The sequence below is a fragment of the Cavia porcellus genome, unplaced genomic scaffold (genome assembly GCF_034190915.1).
Source record: "Cavia porcellus strain 051 isolate PalLab524CR breed Dunkin Hartley unplaced genomic scaffold, mCavPor4.1 scaffold_4, whole genome shotgun sequence".
Taxonomy (NCBI): domain Eukaryota; kingdom Metazoa; phylum Chordata; class Mammalia; order Rodentia; family Caviidae; genus Cavia; species Cavia porcellus.
In genome coordinates, this window is record NW_026947487.1 from 71,662,373 (window position 1) to 71,683,981 (window position 21,609).

The window sequence follows — 21,609 nt, forward strand, 5'->3', positions numbered from 1 at the left end:
ATGAAAAACCTTTCCCCTACCATCTTAGTTTAAGTTTTTGAGACTTGCAAATTTAATGACAAAAGAAGGATTAATGGGGGGAAAACACACATTTTTTATTACTCTACGTGAGGGATAATTTATGTCCATAGGAATTCACAGAAACAAAACTCAAACAGGTACTTGGATTCAGGAACATGTATACCCTGCTTAACAAAGGAAAGGAGACTTGTCCTTCATGGGATGATAAATTGTGGGGAAAATACTAGGAAATATATGGGGGAACAATTTGGGACATGGCGGATGGAAGTGGCTATCACTGTGTTAAGTGAAATAGGCCAGGCAGAAAAAGACAAGGGTGGAATATAAAAAGTTGATCCCACAGAAGTTGGGAGCCCAATAGTGCTTACTGTGGGCACTGAATGACATTACATAGGAGGAAGAAGCCTAGTGCTCTAGTGTGCAGCTGAGCGACTACAGATAATGATAACACACTATATCAAAAGTAAGGAGTTTGAAGGTTTTCAGTATAAAGAAATGACAGATGTTTAAGGAGATAGATAAGCTCAACTTGATTTAAACATACATAGTGTATGTTTACTGAAACATTATAAAATATTCCTTGTATATGTACAGTTTTTATGTATCTGTTAAATTTTTTAAAAATCTAAAAGACAAAAATATTCCTTGGAAAAACAAAAGAAAATTAGCAAAAGTCAGTCCAAACACACACTCTACTATGTAAATGAGAATCTAACGGAAGAGAAAAGTTACTTCAGTAAAGGTTGTTTTTGCAGACTCATCTTGGTGATATGGTTAGCTGATTCTGTTTTCTTTCTGGCATGAGGCAAGAAGACACCTTCATAAGAGGAAATTAATTCCCTGCTTTTAAGCAGATAAGAGGAGGGCAGAGCACTCTTCCTGGTTCTGTAGATTCTCTACTGCCTTCAGATACATGCATGGCATATTTTGCAGAAGCATGTCCTGATACCTTTCGGATAGAAATAAAGACCAATGTGATATGTGGTGCCAAGTTGTTCTCCCCGAAAGTGGCATCAGTTTCTACCTTCATGACTGAATCTTTGGGAAATGTTTTAGCAGTGTCTAGGTTGAAAATGAAAACAGTAAGATCACAAAGAAAAAACAGAAAACAAACAAAAAACCAAACAGTTAAAAATAGTAGCAAACTTTACTGATAACTGTGTTCTCTACTCTGAATTTATAATAATTTAGAGACAGGCTCGAAAAACAGTGTAGGGAAATTTGATGAAGTTTTCATTTGTAGGCACACTTAGGGGCTTCGTGGACCCAGCTTTTCACTCTTCAGTGTAAGAGGCTCCAGGGCCTGCCTCTGGAGGCTACCCAGGAGGCAGCCTCTGTTCTGACTTCCTCCTGAGAAAGGCACTCACCCAAGGGACTCACTGTTCAGGTGGGGAAGGCGAATAGAGAGGATGCTGCTTTTTCTTCAAACTCCTTTATTTGACAAGGTTGGCTCTCACCAGCATTGAGAAATATTTGGTCCAGCATCTTAGTCCCCAGATGGTACTCTTGGGGGACGCCCCAAGGTTCCTCACGCGAACGTAGCCGTGTAATGGCTACAGTACCTTTCTCTGTAATACCCACCATTTTAGCCACTGTTAAAGGTAAAACTGACATATACTAAAATGGTAAAGATTTTATTTCCGTGCTAGTAAATTTATGAACAGGGCAGCCCCTGACCTCAAGCAGTTGGGCTCAACTAACGGAACATCAGGAAATTCCAGGAAGAAACTTTAAAAGGGTGTTTGAATAAGCAAGATAAAAAAAAAAAAAAAAGCCTTGATTAGTTAAGATGGAAAGACCCTAGTTAGAGATTAGTTGGCAATTTCTAGTTGTTAGTATCCTCAGTAGAGATAATGGGGTGGATTCTGGTTAGTTGTACTTCAATTTCATTTTCTTAGGCTAAGTTAGGTTTCCACTTGCTTACACAGGAATCCAAGATGTTAGGACCGTCTCAGCCAAATGGTGTTCCAATTATAACATGTCTCATAAAGACAGTGTAACAGGTATTGAGCTTCTTTCAGTATTTAGAAGAGACTTTAGGCTTTGACTTAAAAATACCCCAGAAGACAAGAAATCTAGATGGCCCTTCTTTCTGAATGAAAGTACTGTCTTAAACTAGTTATTAAATTAATAACCTTTGGTGGGGGCAGATTTTGATTTGTTTTTGTTCCCAAAGAACCAATACAGGCATTGGTAAATCTACCTGTTGACCTTGTGAGCTGTGGGAAGGAGCACTCTCTGGCTGTCTGCCACAAAGGAAAGGTCTTCGCGTGGGGAGTGGGCTCTGATGGACAGCTGGGGACTGGAAAATTCGAGGAAATATGTTTCATACCTCAGTAAGTATGTCAGGTCCTTCCTTCCTTCTTTCAGTATGTGTTTGAGTGTTAGATGCCAGGACACAAAGACAACTATGACAAATACAGTCCTTTACCTCAAGGGTGACAGTGTAGTAAAGAAAAAAAGATGGGAAAAAATGTACAATGCTGAATATTTGAGTTCCATAAAGGTAAGGGCAAAGTGAAATCAGATGTGACCCTTCCATCTTAATGTTATCTTTTAGAAGTAACTGTAAGGACCCATTTACGCCCCAACAGTGAGGATGAAGATTTTTTTTTTTTAAACAAAAACCTATGAGCTACAGAAGATGCAGAAAGCAGTTTTATCTGAATGTCCTTTATCAAGCTGAGCCCCCTGAAAATCCAGTTGACTGTTAACTATCCTCTGTGGTTGTTTGGGGGTCAGCTTGGCTTCCATGCAGGCAGCCTGCCCTTTACCACCACCTTGCGAAAGCTCAAGAGAACCTTCCAGACTCTCCTATCAGAGCCTCAACATAATAAACCTTTACACTGGCCATGTGGCTGTTCTGCCATAGCAAAGCACCCCATGTAAATAAACTTTGTCTTTCCTTCTATTAATTTATCTATTGCCAGGTAATTTGCCAGCCCCCAAATACTGGACCCAAGTTGGAAAAGGAAAGGTTTTCCTCTGAACACAACTCTTTGGCTTGTCATAAGCCACTGAGTGGGTCCTAATATTTTCTTTAGTAAAATAGGAGAAATACCACATTTCTTCATAGACGGCCTCCCAGAACAAGTGATGACAAGCAGTCTGCTCTGACTTTGTGTTTACAGATCACACATTTAGGGTATTTTCAAATGCTTTTATTTTAATTCAAGGAAGTTAACTCTCATTGTGTCCCATGGCCATGAAATTATATAAAAGAAATGATATGGTTTGAGTGGATGAGCAGAGAGAAAGGGAAAATTGTAACAAATCATTCTGTAGATCTCAATGAGCTTTTACTGTAATTTAGAATTGAGCAGAAGTTTGGTTCAGAATGTTCCACTCTACCATCTAGCAGGGTATATTATATTATGTGACTTCTGGCTTTTTCCCAAAGTCAAAATGACCACGAAACGTAGAAGTTACAAATCATTTTAGGACATCAAGGCAGCTAGGACAACACAACTAAATATACTCATGAAAGAGAACTTTCTTCAGAAAGTGGCAAGAATGATGAGATAAGTGTGTTTGAAGCAAAAGGTAGTATTTTGGAGGGATTAATGGCAATACATCTTTTACAAATGTTTTAAAAATGTAAATATTCACCACATATTTCATTTATACCACGTATGTTAGGAGGTAGTTTCGATCAAACTTACCAGAATGATAAGGGCAAGAATTGATCCTAATTCCATAACCAGATAGATATTTGACTTGTTTGAGTTCCACTGAGTTTAAACATACTGAATTGCTGTTGGTTATTTTTGAGCCACAAATGTGGCAAGTTTGTATAATTTAACCTAATGGCTTCTCTGTCTCATAGAGTTTAAATTAGGTGAAGATGATATTGGGAATCTATAAATTCTAAAGCCTATGTCATATGTGTATAAAGAAATTTATTTTTCTTTTAGGTGAATAAGTAAAGTATAAAAATTAGTATGTAATCCCCAAGGGTCAACAAAAATTGTTTTTGCATTATATACGTTTGAGATTCTGCCTGTATTTTGGGGAGGGTTACTGGGAATCAAAATCAGGACCTCACACTTGCCATGTCCTGTACTTTTGAACATATTGATGTTAAGAACAATTTGACACAATATGCTTCCTACCCAGTATTCTGAATGCCAAATAAATTTAATGAAGCCCAGATAAATCGTCGCTAAATGCCTTGTCATCTAATTGGTGATGTACACAAATGGATGAATAAGATTCCCACTGTTCCTAGCTACTTTCCAGCAAAACAATGGTCAAGGGCAGGCTTGCTAGTAATAAGGCAAAGAGGATCCTGTTCAGCTGGACTCTAGTCTGCATGGTGTAGAGAAGAGAATACAGTAAGTGGGAGAACTCCAGCACTCCTGTGGCGCTACGTGAGGGAACAGTGGGGTTTGCTGACTCTGCAGGCTGCTGGGTGGGATGGCTCTAAAAAAGGACGGGGTGGGGGGGATGTTGAGGGCTTTACAGTAAAGGTTGTATAGAAATATAAAAGAATACAATTGATTTCCTATTCATAGAATACTTTTAAATATCTGTAGTTCACCTGGAAACTCACCCTAAATCTTAATAGATTTTGTATAATTTAATTATAGGAAAATAAAAGCTCTGACTGGTATAAAAATAATACAGATTTCCTGCGGATACTACCACTCCTTGGCATTATCAAAAGGTAAAAAAAAACAAGACTTGGATCTCTGAGTGTTGCTAGAAAGTAATTTTAAATTTTATTTTATTTTATTTTAAAACAAAATAAGAATAAAAATGATGATATAGAATTTCAAAACAAAATATTAGGGGATTAATACTGATTAATATATTGTATATTGTTAATTTCAAAGTAGTTGTTCAGATTATAAAATATAGGTATGAAAAAAATGATCAATGAAAGCACAAACTGTTCTTTGTGATGAACTGAGATTAGTAGTATAGTTTACCTATCTTACGTATATTCATATATTTTCCCTTCCTTCTTTCCTTCTTTTCTCCTTTCTCCTATCCTAGTTGTTTTTCATTTTTGAGCAGATTCTTTCTCTTAATAAGTAATTTTTTGAATATGAATGATAACTTACTTTCTTGTCAGTGGGACTCAGTACCCAGTACCCACAGTTTTTTTAAAAAGGAGAGGTTTATTTGGCTTATAGTTCAGCCTGGGTCAGTTGACTCCAAGGCAGAAATGGTATAGTAGAAGTCCCAGGTCGTGGAAGGCTGCTCAAGTCCTGGCATCCAGGAAGAGAGGGAAAAAAGGGGGTGTGGGGGGACTTACCACTTGCAGGTCACATTCTCAGTGACTGGCCCTTTCTGATAGACCTGACCTCCAAAATGCAATTCAGCTTTGGATTCATCAGTGAATCAACCCACTGATAACGATAGTGTCCCCACCACCCAGTCACCATCCCAAACCCAACCTCTGAACACATGAGGCTCTGGGGGGACATTGTTAAAATCTAAGTCATAACAGTAACTGTTGGTTTATTAGGATTCATTTTAATGCATTTAGGAGTTTTTAACCATCTAGATTTCATCAGAGGGGATGTTCTTCCTATTTTTTCAAGTTTCTTTGATCTTACACTGTGAATAGTGCGTCACTCTCACCTCACTGCATAGGATTGCCCTGTTCATAAGACCTGACTGCCCAACTCCCTCAGAGCTTCATAAAAGGCTTCGTTTCCAGACCGTGCCCTTTATGCTGTATGGTTTGTTCACACCAACAATGAAAAAAGGAGCTATCTGACACTTCTGCTTAGCCCAAAGAAAAAAGATGTTAAAATCATGACACTGGAGTTTGCTACTAACCCCTGCTGTACTTCTTCCTCAACATGAACTTCTCAGTGGAGATTGAGGGAGAGAGAAATCTTTTCTACTCTCTTATACGTCTTGGGCCTTCAAATTCAGTGGACAGGAGACAGATTAGTAGAGAAAAGAAAACCAGTTTTTATTCATATTTGTCTGCACAGGCATTCACAGAAAAGAAACTAAAAGAAGTGGTTAGATTTGGGGATATTTGTATCACTTAATGGAAAGGAAATTGGGGCTTAAATAATAAGTTGTAAGGAAATTATTAGAAAATATAAGGAGTAACTATTAGAAGGTAAGGATAGCAAAGTAATTTTACATTTCTTATCTCAGTTTCAATTCTGTCTCCAGGGGAAGGGGTGCTCTCTATTCTGGTGTGAGAGAGGGGGACCTTTTTACAAAGAGACATTTATACCTGGCTCTTAGGCAGATAAGGGCTGGAAACTATCCTTGCATGTGTTCTCTATTGCCTTCAGCTCAAAATAATCCTTATGCAACAATGGCACACTTTGGGGTGGCCTGTCCTGATCTCTTTCTAGGGACGTGCAACAGTTACTATTCCACAGGTGACATGTTATGCATCACAGGAACCACGTCACAGGACCTTGGGGCAGCCAACATTTACTGCTTGCTTCTGTGTGCATGCTGCTGTGTTAAATGTTTGACAAGTGTTTTCTCATGTAATTTCTCAGAAAACACAAGAGCTAGGTATTATTCTCATGCTTATCTCATAAATGAGCTAATTTAAGCTCAAAGGCTTCAAATAATTTAACCAAAATTAAAACACTAAGAAGTAGAAGAAATGAGATTTGAACCTTTATTTCTGTATATCCCAATGCACACTGCACCACATGGCCTAAGAGACTGTTACATTTCATGGCACATATGTGATTTCTTCCACTCTGGCACATTGAACACCTTAATGTATATGATTTATAGTATATGATTTTTGTCTGTTGTACCTCAGTAAGGCTAAAAATTACTGTAGAATTAAGGCAGTAGTTTCACCTTGAGTTTAGCTTTCCAATATGTGTGGGATTCTAAATTTCTCTTCTTTGTCTTGTAGATGGGCAAGTGTTTTCATGGGGAAAGAACAGCCATGGGCAGCTGGGCCTAGGGCAGGAGTTCCCCTCTCAGGCCAGCCCTCAGAGGGTGAGGTCCCTGGAGGGCATCCCGCTGGCTCAGGTGGCTGCAGGAGGTGCTCACAGCTTTGCCCTGTCTCTCTCGGGAACTTCATTTGGCTGGGGAAACAACAGCGCAGGGCAGCTGGCCTTCAGTGGGAATAATGTCTTAGGTAAGAAGACAGTTTTGTTCTTACAGTCGATTATTATTTCTCTCCAACTAGAGGATTGACCCAGCAAGAGCCAATCTCACAGGTGAAAGTGGTTCCCAGACTTTGTGACAGATTAGCATCAGGTGGGGCATTATCATAGCTTCCGGTGGTTGCTGTAATTAATTCCCCCCCAAAATTCATTATCTTACAGAGGTCAGAAATCTGACATGGTTCTAGGCTAACATCAAGGTGTCGTCAAGTCTGCTTTCTTTTCTGCAGGCTGTGTGAAGAATCCATTTTCCTACCTTTCCCAACCTCTAGAACTCACCATCTTAATTGGCTCAGCCTTCAACTTGACATTGACCCTTCTGCCTCACTCTTCCTCAGTTAAAGGACCCTTGGGATTACTTTGGGCACACCTGGGTAATCCAGGCTAATCTCCTTATTTTAAGGTCATTATTCATTTCATTTAATTCCATTTTTTTCCCTATGCTCCCTTTGCCATGTAATCTAACACATTCACAGGCCTCTGTGGTTAGAAAGTAGTAGATTATTATTCTTTAGGAGGCTCTCTTCTGTCTACCATAAAATGCCTTTAAAAATCTTGATGTCCAGGTTAAATCCATGCTTATTAAGTCAGAATGTCTAAGATAGAAAGCAGGCTTCAGTCAGTCTTCAAAATCCTATAGATGATTCCAATATGCAGCACAGTTTGGAGCCACTAGATTAAAATTCCTGTAAGCAGCCAGTTCCTCTAGTAATAAAACTCACCAAGACATATTCTCCAAGAACCACGTACTCTCTTGTTCAATTCTTTGTATTTGTCTAGTGTATAATAAGCACTCGTTAAGTACCAGTACCATGCTGAGTACTTACATCTCATTTTAACACCCTCAACACGAGGTCAAGTCTCTTGATTGTTATTACATATTTGCAGAGAACATACTATGTAACTGAAGTGAATACAACATGATGGCAGTAGTACTGGGAGAGTATTGAAGCTTCTATTCTAGGCCAGTAGCCTTGGGCATTCCATAAGTGTTTCCAGAGAAATGTACTAATGGACAGTTTTGTTTGTCTTTTCCAAAGCACAGTTTTCTCTTTTTTATTCTTCTGGTTGCTCCCTTTTAAAATCATATTAATGAATCATAAGATAGTAATATATAAAAGGTATGTAAATATAAAAACTCATTAAATTCTGAGTTTATTTCTTGTACTCTAGAATTCTGCTTTCTTTTGACAGTGCAAAGCTATAAACCTCGTTCTGTTGGTGCACTGAAGAATCTAGGTGTGGTTTATATCAGCTGTGGTTATGAGCACACTGCAGTGCTTACTCAGGTAATCCAAAATGTGTTGCTTAAAGTCCTCGAGAAATGTTAATGAAGTACATGTGCTGATTATTGTTGAAAGCAAGATGTCATAGTCCTTTCAGGCTCCTACAAAAGAATATCATAGACTGGATGGTTTTCAAACAACACAAATTTATTTCTCACTGTTCTGAAAGCCAAGAAGTCCAAGATCAAAGTGCCAACAGATTCCTAACAAGGACCAACTTCCTAGCTCATAGACAACCATATTTTTACTGTTCTCATGGCAAGAGGTGATGGGTCTCTCCCAAGTCCTATTTTATACGGACACTATCCCATCCATGATGGTTCTCTCATTTACCAAAGGCTCTTAACCTCCTAATATCATCACATTTAAAGTTTTAACATACAAAATTTAGGGGGCATGGCTGTTCAGACTACAGCATAAGATGTATAACAATATCCGACCATATCTACTCACTGCATGAAAATCTGAGAAGTGAACCAAATATAAATCATGAGATTTTCAAAATCCTGTAATAAAAGTTAATGTCAGCTTTAGGAAATATGTTTCGATATCCTACATTAGATAAATGCAGGATCTAATCTGATACTAAAAAAATATTGAGTAACCCACTTTACAACCTAGAATATACTTTGTTCCTCTTCCTGCTTTACTGAATTATGACCCAGTTTTATTAGTGTTTTTCTCTACTCTCTTGTCTTAGCCCCGTACGATGTATCTCAGTAGCTTAGATAGATTGAAACTATTTGTATAGTCGAAATTTTTGTTTAAAAACTATATACCACAAATGGATTAATGTATTTATTTATTTTGTGGTGCTGTGCATCAAACTGAGGGCCTCAAACATGCTCGGTAAGCACTCTACTACTGAACTCAGCAAATGATAGTTGTTTGTTTTGAAAGCATGTCTTTTTTTAAAAAAATCAAATTTGGGGGTGGGGTATTTTTTTAATAGAAGACAGCTTTTTTTCTTAATAATGTTAGTAAAAACATTATGACCACTAACCTTTGAGGTTAATTAAATAGCATAGCTTAGATACAAGTTTTTTAGCAAATACCATATGGAAAGACTACACTAAACCTAGGATCCCAACATTTTTCAGTATATACTAATGAGTTAGTTGCATTTGGCAGATTTGTTCATGCACAGAACATACTTTAGTCACTCCCCTTATCACTCTAAAAGCATATCTTAAATTAGAAACCTTTCAATTGTTTTGTTTACATTATTCTTAATTGACAGCAAGAAGCTAGAGTTGATTTTTAGGTGTTTTTGTTTCCTTGGTACAAAAGACTGAAACCCGGGCCTTCACATGGAGTCTCAGCCCTTTTTGTTTTTCAAGACAGGGTCTCACTAAGTTGTTAAATTGCCTGGGATGTGCTAAAAATGAGTGATCTTGCCTCAGCCTTCTACGTAGCTGGGTTTGCAGGTATGAGCCACAACAGCTGGCAAAAGTTGTTTTTAATTACAGAATCTTCTTTGAAAAAAGTATTTTCAGGAAAATGCTCAAATAAATAAAGCAACCCTATATTTAAATGTTGGTGTTGCTCTTGATCCAGTTAAATTGTCCATCTGTTTATTCAACAAGCACTTACCCAATGCCTAGTTCTTTTTCTCCAATCTTTATTTAAAGTGACAAAAAGTATATGAATGTGTAGTGCAATGATTTTGCATGCTTAGATCTACATGCACTATGAGAAATATTTAAGGACCTCTTTTATTTATATGGAAATTATAATCCACATATTGCTCTCATACTGTCTTCTAGCATTTATTCTATAAGGGTTTAGTTACTTTTTTTAACATGAAATCCATCTGATTCCTCCTTTTTAAAAACAGAATGACCAGGTGTTCACTTTTGGAGACAATAGCTTTGGACAGTTGGGGCATAACGGCGTGAGCCAGACGACAGGCCCACAACTCGTAGAAGGAATTGGTGGCCCAGTTTCACAGATAGACTGTGGAAGGTAATAGGCTTTTGCTTCATTTTCTTTTGGCATTGGTAGAAGTGTTATATTGTATTACTTTAGAAGCAATTAACCCAGGTTCTTATCCAGCTGTAAGACCCTAAAATATGTGACTATTGCTTTTATACGGCATTTTTGCCTCAGAATTTACTTCTGTAAAATATAGTTTAAATTTTCAATTTTTCGTCTAGATCTTAGACTTTTAATTAACTAATTTCTTAGTAGTAAGAAATTATTAGAAGTCTACTGTATGTAGACAACCTTAATTGGAGTTTGAGGGTAGGGGATGGGTTGATAACAAAAAGGGTGCTTGACTGCTTAAGATAAAATTAATCTCATATAGGTAGAATACGATACACATTTGTGTATGTGTTCAGGCATTTTAACTATTTCAGTATCTAACCCAATGCATTTAAAAAATACTCACATTTCAAATACAAATTTTAAAAAACATAGTAAAAACCTGTCAGTAGTATTCTATCTTTAAGATCAGTAGTAAGTTAATAGCTAGTGTTTATTCCCATCATCTGATGCCTTCTCTAACACTGACAGCGTGAACAAAAGAGCTGGGTATTCAGTAAAGGTAAATTGTGTTAAAAGACATCAACTCTCTCAAAAATCATCTCAAATCATATTTTTTGTTAAAAAGACATCATATTTCTCAAAAACTATGAGTACTTTGGTCTTTATTATGATATATGTTCTCTCCTGTAGTTACCACACCCTTGCATATGTCTACACTACTGGTCAGGTGGTGTCTTTTGGTCGTGAACCAAGTCACACAAGCAATCCAACTCATCCAGAGACCCCATCGGAGAACTCTGACATCAGCTGCCTGATTTCTGCTGATGGTATGAATGGTCCTGCTAATTTGTGATTTTGTATAAGTTAATGCTACTGAAGGAAATATATTATTCAGCTTCCTTTCAGAAGGGTCCACTTAACTATGATTCTTCTAGTCCATTTGTTTTAAATTTGTGCATTATTTATTATGTAGTGATTCCTATAGTAATTGGTAATTATTTCTAAAGATTAAAGTAATATAAAGGAGGACCTAGAATTGATCACTTAAGTATCAGAACGATATACTTTTTACAAATGTAATCAAATCTCTTCTAAAACACATCAATCTGTATTCACTGTGAAAAGCCCTGAGAAACTAAACTTTAAGTGAATATATGACATTTAATGTGATCTAAATTAATCTTTTCTTGTGTTCACAGTTGAAATTTATAAGCGTATAAATGGCCAATAAATTATTGCTTTGGTTAAGGATCAGATTTATTTTTTACTGTGAACAACTCTAAGCATAGATTTCTAACTTTGTTGTAGATCTCAGGGATATTCAAATCAAGCACATTTTTGCTGGAACATATGCTGACTTTGTGACAACTCATCAGGTATTGAGCATATTTTCTGTTTCTTTAATAAATTTTTTTCCTCTAGTTTTCAGTGTAGAATATAAGACAATCATCATTCATATGTAGTCATATTTCTTACTAAAATGATAAGGTTCTATGTTAGAATATTTTGAGAGAATGTTGTGTAATTCTCACTTCCTCATTTGTCACTTCTAACAGCTATGATCTCCAAACTCAAAGGCATTTCTTTTGTACTTTTTATTAGTAATAATATCCATGATGGTAAGAACAGTAATGACTAATTTTAATTGCAATTGACATGTATCAGGTACCGATCAAAATCTTCTAAATGGATCAACATATTAATGTTCACATTGACTCCAGTAATTATTTATCCCACTTTAAAAATGAAAAAACTGAGTGAAAGAACGCATTCAAAGTAGAGGGAATTCCACAGAGAAAGGTCAAGGGGGCAGAGTAGGTTTAGTGTGTGTGACAGAAAGCAGCCAGTGAGGGCAAACATAGTAAAAAGCAGTAAAGAGTTTATGATATGGAGCCAGTGTGAGATGGTGTCAGTATGAAACTTCCTTGAGGAGGAGGTCTAGAGATGTCGTTAGAGACCCAAATCTGGAGCTGAAGGAGGATCTCTGCAGTGAGTATAAAAACATGGAAACTACCAACTGCAGAGGGTATTTAAAGCCTGGGGCCTGATTAATAGATCACTGCACATATTTCCAGTGGCAAAGACCTCCCTGAAAACGTGCCACTTGCAAAAGATCTCCTTCATCCCTCTCCAGAAGGGAAAAGGAAAAGCAGGACGAGCACCACAGTTCCCACTTCGTGGATATAAAATGCTTAGGATGTTATAAAGCCTTTGTGATCTTTAGCCGTGCAAGGTGGCAGGCTTGCTTGGTGTGCTGGCTGCTCCACTGTCCACTGCAAACCTGTGGGAGGCAACGCAGTGCTTATAGATGCTCTCAGGAGGCAGCACCCAGAACACCCTGAATCAAGATTGGTAGGAAACCATCCCAGTAAACACCTTTTGGGTTAAAAGGGAAGAGAAAAGGCCAGGCACAACCTATCATCCCAGACACTTGGGAGACTGAAGCAGGAGCCTTGCTTGACTGAGTTCAGGTGTTTGAGACCAACCTGGGAAACACAGTGACATCCCTACTAAAAAGAAAAGAATAAAAGCAAGGTGCCCAGAGAGTGCGAAAATGAGAACAGGTGCAAGATCAAGCCTTGAGGACTTTTTCATCAAAGGCCAAATAGTGGAGAAAGAGTAGAAAAGGAGCTGGAGAAAGAACAGTTTATGAAATAGAGGAAAACCAGGAAAGGGTGGCTTATAGCCAAGAGAAGGTTCTGAGAAGTGATCAGCACAGTCAGATATGGCAAGAGTCAAGCAGAAGGGCAGACAGAGAATTACATTTGCCTTATTTTAGTGGAAAGGGGATGAAACCTGCCTGAGTAGAAGAGAAGGAGAGAGGAGCGAAGGCAGTGGGGACAAGGACGGTGGCAAGTCTGAGAAATTTTGATGTGAAGGGAAGAAGAGAGCCATGGAAGCGCTTCACAGGATGTGTGAGGATCAGTGCAGAATCACTGTCCCGGGAGAGGAGAGAGGAAGCTGAATCCCACACAGAACTGAAGAGTTTTCAGCAGAAATAGTTTCTCCGTTCTGATAGAGACTGGTGCGGATGAGGGTAGATCCGTGGCAAGTCATAAACTCATGACTGCCTGCTTGCAAGGCACGTGCTTATGCCGCTGAGCTAAATCCCCAGCCCCCAATCCTAGTTTTTTAAGGAGTCTCAACACTGATTTCCACATTGGCTGCACCAGTCTAGACTCCCAGAAACAATGGTAAAGCATTCCTTTTTCTCCACATCCCTGCCAGTACCTGTCACTGGTTGATATGTTGACGAGAGCCATTCTTTCTGGGGTGAGAATCTCAGTGTAGTTCTGATTTGCATTTCTCAAGTGACCAATGATGTTGAACATTATATTTATTTGCTGTTTATATTTCTTCATCTAAGAAGTGATCATCTTGGTCATGTTTCTTCTCTTTCCCTTCCTTAGTCTACCCTGTCCCTGTTCACAGCTCCCCTTTATCTCCAAAGTCCAGCTTGTTTCCTATCATCTCTCCTTTACTTTGTTTTTAATTTATATTTTGAGTTTCTCATAGAAGAGAATCAATGTTATATTTAATTTTTTGTATCTGATTTATTTCACTTAAAATTATAGTCTTAGGATTCATTCATTTTTCTAGAAATGAGTTGAATTCTTTATGGATAATATTCCATTATGTGTATATGCTTCATTTTATCTATTCGTTGTCTGTTAATGGGTATATAGACCATTTCCATAATTGGGCTATTATGAATTGTGCTCACAAATTAATCAAATTTTTTTTAAAAAAGGACAAAAATCATATGACAAATTTTTTTGTTTCTCTTTCCTCATCTAGCCAGGTTAAGTAAGCTGTAAGTTATTTTTAATTCTAATATAAAACATTCATTTCACACCAAAGTTGATATACACTGTATGCTTTCAATATTTCTACTATAAATGTTAAAAGGGAAAGCATAAATACTAAACAATTTGTGATTCTCTAATTTAAGTATAAAAAGATCCTTACTCTTTTTCACATTCCAGATTTAAAATATTTTAAATATTTGATTCTTTTTTTTCTAAAGGGACAATAAAAATTAGGGCATAATGCTAATTCCTTTTAATTGTTGAGTTACCCTATCCAATGCAGCTTCAACTTCACATTGCTGTAGCAACTAAATTGGCAAAACTGGCAACAAAGCTTAGGGAACTTCATGTGATCTCTTATGTATGCTGACAGCAAGCTGAAACGCTTCCTATAGACTCTGAAATGGATGCACCACCTCTATAGATAATTGTTTTGGTGTGTGTTCAAAAACACCTGATGTACAAAATTAGACAAACATGCCACCAGGCCTGGATGTTTCTATAAATTTGACTACAGTATTCTAGACATGTCATATAAGTGGAACTATAAAATGTTTTTCTTTTTATGTCTTATTTCATTTTGTATGCTTTCAAAGTTCATCCATATTTTACCCTATATTAGAATATCGTTCCTTTTTATTGAAGCATTTATTTTTTCAGTTTTTATTCTTTATTAGTACATGTTTGGAATGCATAATCATTACATTTCTCAGGAAGAGTTGGCATATGTATGTAACACATCTTAATTAATTTTTAAAGCTAACTATATTCCTTTGCATGTATATGCCCCACTTTTAGATTCACTCATTTGTTGATAGACACTTGGGTTACTTACATCGTTTGGCTGTTGTAAACAGTGCTGGAAGGAATATTCAGAGACAAGTATCTGAGTCTCTATTTTTGTTTTGTGTTGTCTCCCTTTTTTTTTTTTTTTTTTTTTTTTTTTTTTTTTGTCTTTTTTTCCTTTTTATCGGTACCGGGGATTGAACTCACGACTGCCTGCTTGCAAGACAGGCGCTTATGCCGCTGAGCTAAACCCCCAGCCCCTGTCTCCCTTTTTTAAAATGATGAGAGTAAGAGTCATAATAGGCAAAGACATGGACTAGCCAGGCAAGGCTGATGCCAGCGCTGCACCTACCGAACGCCTGCCTAGCAGGGGGGCCTGCCTGCTGCCTTGCCAGACACTTCACTGCGTTGCTTGTTACTTAACGCGTCTCTTTGTTTCCTGCTCATTCTTGCTTTTCTCTTCCTTGAAGGGTACTTGTTCCACAGGCATTTCCAGGAAAAACCTGCCAGAGATAAGCCGAATTCATGAGTCTCTAGCAAAAAGATGGACAACAATAGAAAGAGCTAAAAGGGAAGCAGCTAATAGGTGACTGCTAAATTATAAGCCTTTTTTATGTTTCTGAAGCACTAGTCATTCTATCCTAGCTGGCTTTGTTGTGAAGCCATTTGCATTTTGATCATTGTTCTCTTCCACCACCTGTTATGGAACTAGTCATTCATTATGCATTCATTTGTCATTAATGTAATCACGACATGTATTGATAATGTACAATATCCCAGGCATCTTGCTCAGTGAGTGAGATACAGAAATGGTTCCACCAAGTTCACAAAGCTTCCAATAAGTTGATCTATCTCCAGATCTTCATAGTTTACTCTCTAGAGTTCTGTGAGTTTTTGTCTTCAGAATGATGGATTTTACTTTAATGTAAATAACTTAAGCAAATCAATTCGGGGTTTTGGTGAAATGTAGCAAAATACACAAAGTACTAATTCACAATTTGGGAGATTCTTTAAATATTTTCATTAATAATGATTACTTGGCATTGGTTCACATAAGATAAAAGGAATCTTGCTTTACAGTAGGTTGTGATTTAACCCTTTTTATTACTTTTGCAGTGAAATTAGAATGATATTTTCATCTCCTGCCTGTCTGACTGCAAGCTTTTTGAAGAAGAGGTAATATTTCCATGAGACTTACTTTCATTTAAAACACTAGGAAATAATTAAAATGAAAAATTTAGAGTCAGTTAATATGTTAGTTTTGTTATCAATGTGTAGAGTTCAGCATGTGGAACTCCATAGGTTGTTACAGAATTCCTTCATTTTACTGTGTAATGTTCTACTGGACCATTACAAATTTTAACTCTTCACTAACATTGCTTATCTCCTTCATACCACTAGGTTGTGCTTTCTTAAGCCATAATCTTTGTCCCTACATAGCTCACTGATTCTTTACTCAGCAACATTCTCTGTCACCTTAAAGAGCTAGAATGTGTTGGGTCCCAGTGACCTCATCTGGGAACTAGAGAACCCAGAAGGGCTCAGTGCTGTGACTTCCTGATCATGAGGTAATCTCTAGAATCCCTAAAGTAACCCTATAGACCTATACTTATCCCAACCAGAGGCAAAAAAAAAAAAAAAATCTGGACACTACCCCTGCTCCTCCTTCCATCCTTCTCCTACATTTGTTCCTTCCATACCTGAAGGGAGAAATTCTCCCAGACAGGATATGCTTCTTCTTCCTCACTCTGGCCGTAACCTAAAGCTTATTGCATGTTAGAAGGTGTTGAGGGTATGTCAGCTCAAAATATACAGAACTGGAATATTGATCATTCCAAATCAAACCCAACCAAGGAACTGTAATTTCACCAAAGGCCATTAGGCCAGTCTTTCTTACATGCAGCAAACCATAAAGAGGTTTTGGGGAAAACGTGTCCTTCCATGCCAAAAATGAAAAAATATCATTAAACACCAAATGCCATTGAGTGAACCAGCATTCAGGTAAACAACCTGAATAAATAAACTCATAGTGATAACCTTTATCTTTCATTAGTTCCAACACTGTCATATTGTAATTGGTACCATCTGTAGAATTTACTACTCTACTCAAGAGATCCATTTGTCCTGCTATTTCACCACAGATTGTTTTGTATAAAAAGTATAAAAGCATTATGCTTCAGACTTCACTCTGGTAAAAATCCCCATGTACAAGCAATTTTAATAAAACTTGTATGCTTTTCTCTTGTCTGTGGCTTATATACAATAAGTTAAAATAATGACACATGAATTTTATAAATGTTTATGTGGCCTTTTACATTTCTTGTATTCAAAGAGAAACCAAAGAAACCATTTCCATTGATGTGGATTTACAGATGGCAAGAGACACCTTCAAAAAGTTAATGGAAAAGGAATGGATTTCTTCCATGGTAATAGTCAATACTTACTTGAGAATTCGAACAGTAGCATTTCTTTATGGAAACAAACATAACTGCAGTTGAGTTTTGTGGGGAGCTGGGTGGGAGAGAACTATGGTTGGAGTCATAGTGTGGGGGGTAGTGTTCATTACAAGAGGGAGGGAGTTGAATTAACAACAGACAGAGAACCAGCCTGTCCTAGTGCTGTGGGACCACTATAGCAGAATTCTATAATGGAGTTCCATTATAAAAATAATAGAAATTAGCGAGGTACAGGGTGAATGCCTCAGATGGCTGTTACCTAGGAAGCTGAGGTGACTAGAACTCTTGAGCTCAGGAGTTCAAGAGCAGCCTGGCCAAGAGAGCAAGATACTCTTTCAAAACAAAATAAAGAAATGCAACGAAAAAGGAAATTTACTGTCATAGTTCTGAAGCTGGAAAATCAAAGGGGCCAGCATAAGTGGAGTTGGAGGAGAGCCAACTTTTTGATTACTAATTGTATTTTCTCTGTCCTCACATAGTGGAAGGAGTTAGTGGTCTCTCCTGTATTTCATTTATAAGGGAATTAATACCAGCTATGAGGACTCTACCTTGTGACCTAATCACCTGTGAGGGCCGGTATGCTATTACATTGAGACAGAGAAAAGGGCTCTGTATGAAATTACTTTTGGAACGTCCCACCTGGTATAGAGTTGTGATGCGTATTAGTAAGTCACACATTCTCTCATGACACATTGTAAAAGAAATTAATTTTTTGAGCCTATAATTCTAGGAGTTACTCACTTTGTGTTGCTGTTTTCCCACATAACACTTATTAGAAATCCACAGATATGGTGTGCTCTTAGGCATGTAAAACACAAATTTTAAGACCATGAGTGTAGTAAAAGTAATAGGTAGCACTTCACAGTGTATTACTGTGTGTGTCATCTTATTTAGGCCTTATAACATGTATAAGCAAACCTTACAGTTAGGAGTATACCTGTACTAGATGGACTTAATAATGGTAGCCACTGTAATAACTCCCATCTCTAGTGGCCTAACACAATAAAGATTTCTTTCTCTCATCCTAGTCCAGTAAGAGGTGGATGCAGACGGCAGCTCTGCCCACGTCTTTTTTCTTCACTGGTTCCTTTCTTCCAGTTTCTAGTCTCTCAGGTGGTAAACTTTCCCTAGGCTTGCTTACACTTGGTCTGTGGAAGGTCATATGAAAGGTTTTGGGGGCCATGCCTGAAAGTATTTCCTGTGGCCTCCACCCAGACTCCTTAGCTAGGACTCAGCGGCATGGCCCCATGCAACTCGGGGGAGGCTGGGAAATGCCGTTGTCCTGTGAACCCAGGAGGGGAGTGAAGGAGACTGATGAAGATCACACAGGGAGTTTTCTCTATCATGTGAGATATTAGGTCAGGCCAATCTGAATGTGGGTCCCAGTGACACCACTGAAATGTGCACTAGTTGAATGACTTCTTTGTCTACCCTTCCCAACTCAGTCTCTCCTTCCTCGTCTATAAAACAAAGTTTTCAAGTGAAAAGGGCTAGGAAGCCCTGACATATGTAATTAGGAGTTAGATTAAATAAAATTACTTAAATGATATCACCTGACATATGGTGAACTTTCAGAGCATGTACAAATATACAGAATGCCATAGAGATCATTTCCACTAATATGTTTTTTGTGTGCATTCTACTTTGCAAGTTTACTTCTGGAAGAAATAAACAATATAAAATATAAAAAACAGTACACCTGTTTTGCTCTGATAATTTTTGACTGATGAATGAGGAAAAAAGCAAAAAGAAATGGATTTTATGTGTATGAATGTGTGGGAGAGGATAATAGCTCTCTTGCCAGCAAGAACATTGATGTGACCTACACAGGTTTGCTTTTATACTGATTTTGAGACGTGGTCCCGTTATATTGCCAGACTGATCTTGACTTCATGGACTCAGGCAGTCCTCTTGCCTCAGTCTTCCTAGAAGCTGGGAGGAGAGGCACATACCACTGTGCCCAATTACATTATGACTTTTGGAGGGTTTTGTACTTCTTTTGAATGTGCTTCACTCAGTATGTTCATGTACATGTGATTTCATTCCATTCCTGCACCCTGATGTAAAGTGGCAAGAATGGCTCCCCAAGTATTACCTCAAGGGCATTTGGGATACAAGGAATGATGGCTTTCAGAAAACTAAATGATTTTTCCAGTTGGAACATGGTGGAATGCAACTCCCATTCCTATAACTCGCTTCTCACGGGTACTCTTCATCTAATGCAATCTGCCTTTTCCCTCTGATCTGTTTCAACCACAGGTAACTGAATGTCTGAAGGATGATCTGCTCAGAGCTCTTCCGTCCCATTCTCCACACCAAGAAGCTCTGTCAGTTTTCCTCCTACTCCCAGAATGTCCTGTGATGCATGATTCTAAAAACTGGAGGAGCCTGGTGATTCCATTTGCACAGGCTGTTTGTAAAATGAAAGAGAAATCTTCACAAATCCTGAGTAAGTTTTATATCACTTTATCTGCATACTTGATAATCATTATCTAAAGTAGAAATTATAGGAAATTTTGGATAAAAGTTTCCAAAACGGATATGCTTGAGTACCTGGTGTGTGAATTATTGCAAAGATTAACCTAAATCTATTATAACTGTTAGTCTTACCATATAGAGTAAGTGTAACTCTTCAAGTTTGTTTTATATAATATCTCATTCTGTTGCCCAAGTTGGTCTCAAACTCATGGGTTCAAGAGCTCCTTCACCTTATCCTCCTGAAAAGCTGAAATTAAGACACACCACCAAACCTGTGGTTTGACAGCAAAGTGTGATAGAGTATATAGCCGACATAAATCTGTACTTTAAAACTTTCTCTGTGTTGTTTTGAAAACTTAAATATTTTCACCATAGTAGATACAAACCAATGTTAAACTTTGTTATTCTTTATTGTATTCCATATTATAGAAACTCCTGTAATTTTAAGCTAATGTTGAATATATGAAGCTCAAAGGTATAAAGGTTACATACAGTGAAATATAAGCTACCCCAATTCCCCTCCTAGAACAGGGCTACAAATTCTAGTGTCTTTTGTAACTTTCAAAGGATATTCTGTGCATTACTCTCTCTTTATGCTTTTATTTTACTTTTGAAGACAAGATCTGGCATAGACCTCACTATGGGTCCCAGGCTGACCTTGAACATGCTATCCTGTACCTTCACCCTTCACTGTTGGGATGATAGTCATGCAGTACAACAGCTGGCTGTCTTGATTCTCTTGACAGCAGAAAACGATTCACATTCTTCCTTTGCAGCTTCTTCCTACTTAACAGTTTCTCAAGGAGATTCTTCCATTGCCCAACTGTAGAATTGTCTTCATCTCTTTACTGGCTCCATCAATCAGCTTGTTATTACTATAACAAAATACCTGAGTCAGGCTTCTTATGAAGCAAAGTTATTTAAATCACAGTGTTGGAGACTCATGAGTGTGGGTCTGGCACCAAGTCGGTACTGGTGAGGGTCATCTTGGCTGTGTCAATCTGTGGCAGTGGTAATGGTAGGAGCGCATGTGGGACAGATCTTGATACAGGAAGTGAGAACACTGCATGGGGCCAGGTTTGGGCTTTTTAAACAGTTTTCTCCCAGGAACTCTCATCAGGGCAGGTCCCCAGGTGAGCCTTACCTCATGAAATCCATGACCTTAGCATTGCCACAATGGGGCCAAGCCACAGGCATTCTTAGGGGGCAAACCAAATCCAAACCATAGCACTGTCTGAAGAGGATCCCTTTAGGAGATGTGACGTGGGTAGTTGCATGTACTCTCTTGTAGCTGTCATGGTGCTAACATGCCTTTCCTTGTACATGTATAAATTTACACATGCAGTAAAGTTTCCAGGAAGCAAAATTACAGCACCAAATTGTGCATTATTATCTTAAAACACTTTCCTAAATGACCCTTCACAGTCAGTGAAGCACAGTTTCACCCAATTTGAAGTGGACACTATTTACGTTGTTGTCAATATAAACTGCAGCCCTAGAACTGGGCATTTTGGCAACTCTGAAAGTGGATGCACCCATTTAAACTTCATCCACAAATATCAACCCCCATTTTTTCAACAGCATCCTCGAATTTAATCTTGGCTATCTAATAAAAAATCACTTTAATTTGAATTTTTCTTATGGATGAGGTATTTTCTTATATCTCAAGTTC

General features: G+C 37.8%; 1 protein-coding gene across 3 annotated transcripts in view; it reads left to right on the forward strand.

Moving 5' to 3' along the window:
- Nucleotides 1-21,609, forward strand: part of Herc6 (HECT and RLD domain containing E3 ubiquitin protein ligase family member 6) — an 87,702-nt gene that overhangs the window by 30,601 nt on the left and 35,492 nt on the right. For 2 of the 3 annotated variants that reach the window (XM_063247264.1, XM_003467509.5), the window contains exons 2-12: nucleotides 2,198-2,357; nucleotides 4,611-4,687; nucleotides 6,878-7,105; nucleotides 8,328-8,422; nucleotides 10,257-10,384; nucleotides 11,099-11,235; nucleotides 11,717-11,784; nucleotides 15,474-15,589; nucleotides 16,120-16,179; nucleotides 17,336-17,429; nucleotides 19,719-19,908. In XM_063247264.1, the coding sequence (XP_063103334.1) occupies nucleotides 2,198-2,357; nucleotides 4,611-4,687; nucleotides 6,878-7,105; nucleotides 8,328-8,422; nucleotides 10,257-10,384; nucleotides 11,099-11,235; nucleotides 11,717-11,784; nucleotides 15,474-15,589; nucleotides 16,120-16,179; nucleotides 17,336-17,429; nucleotides 19,719-19,908 (1,353 nt within the window). The remainder of the gene's footprint in view (nucleotides 1-2,197; nucleotides 2,358-4,610; nucleotides 4,688-6,877; nucleotides 7,106-8,327; nucleotides 8,423-10,256; nucleotides 10,385-11,098; nucleotides 11,236-11,716; nucleotides 11,785-15,473; nucleotides 15,590-16,119; nucleotides 16,180-17,335; nucleotides 17,430-19,718; nucleotides 19,909-21,609) is intronic. The other variant, XM_063247265.1, reaches the window with a different exon arrangement.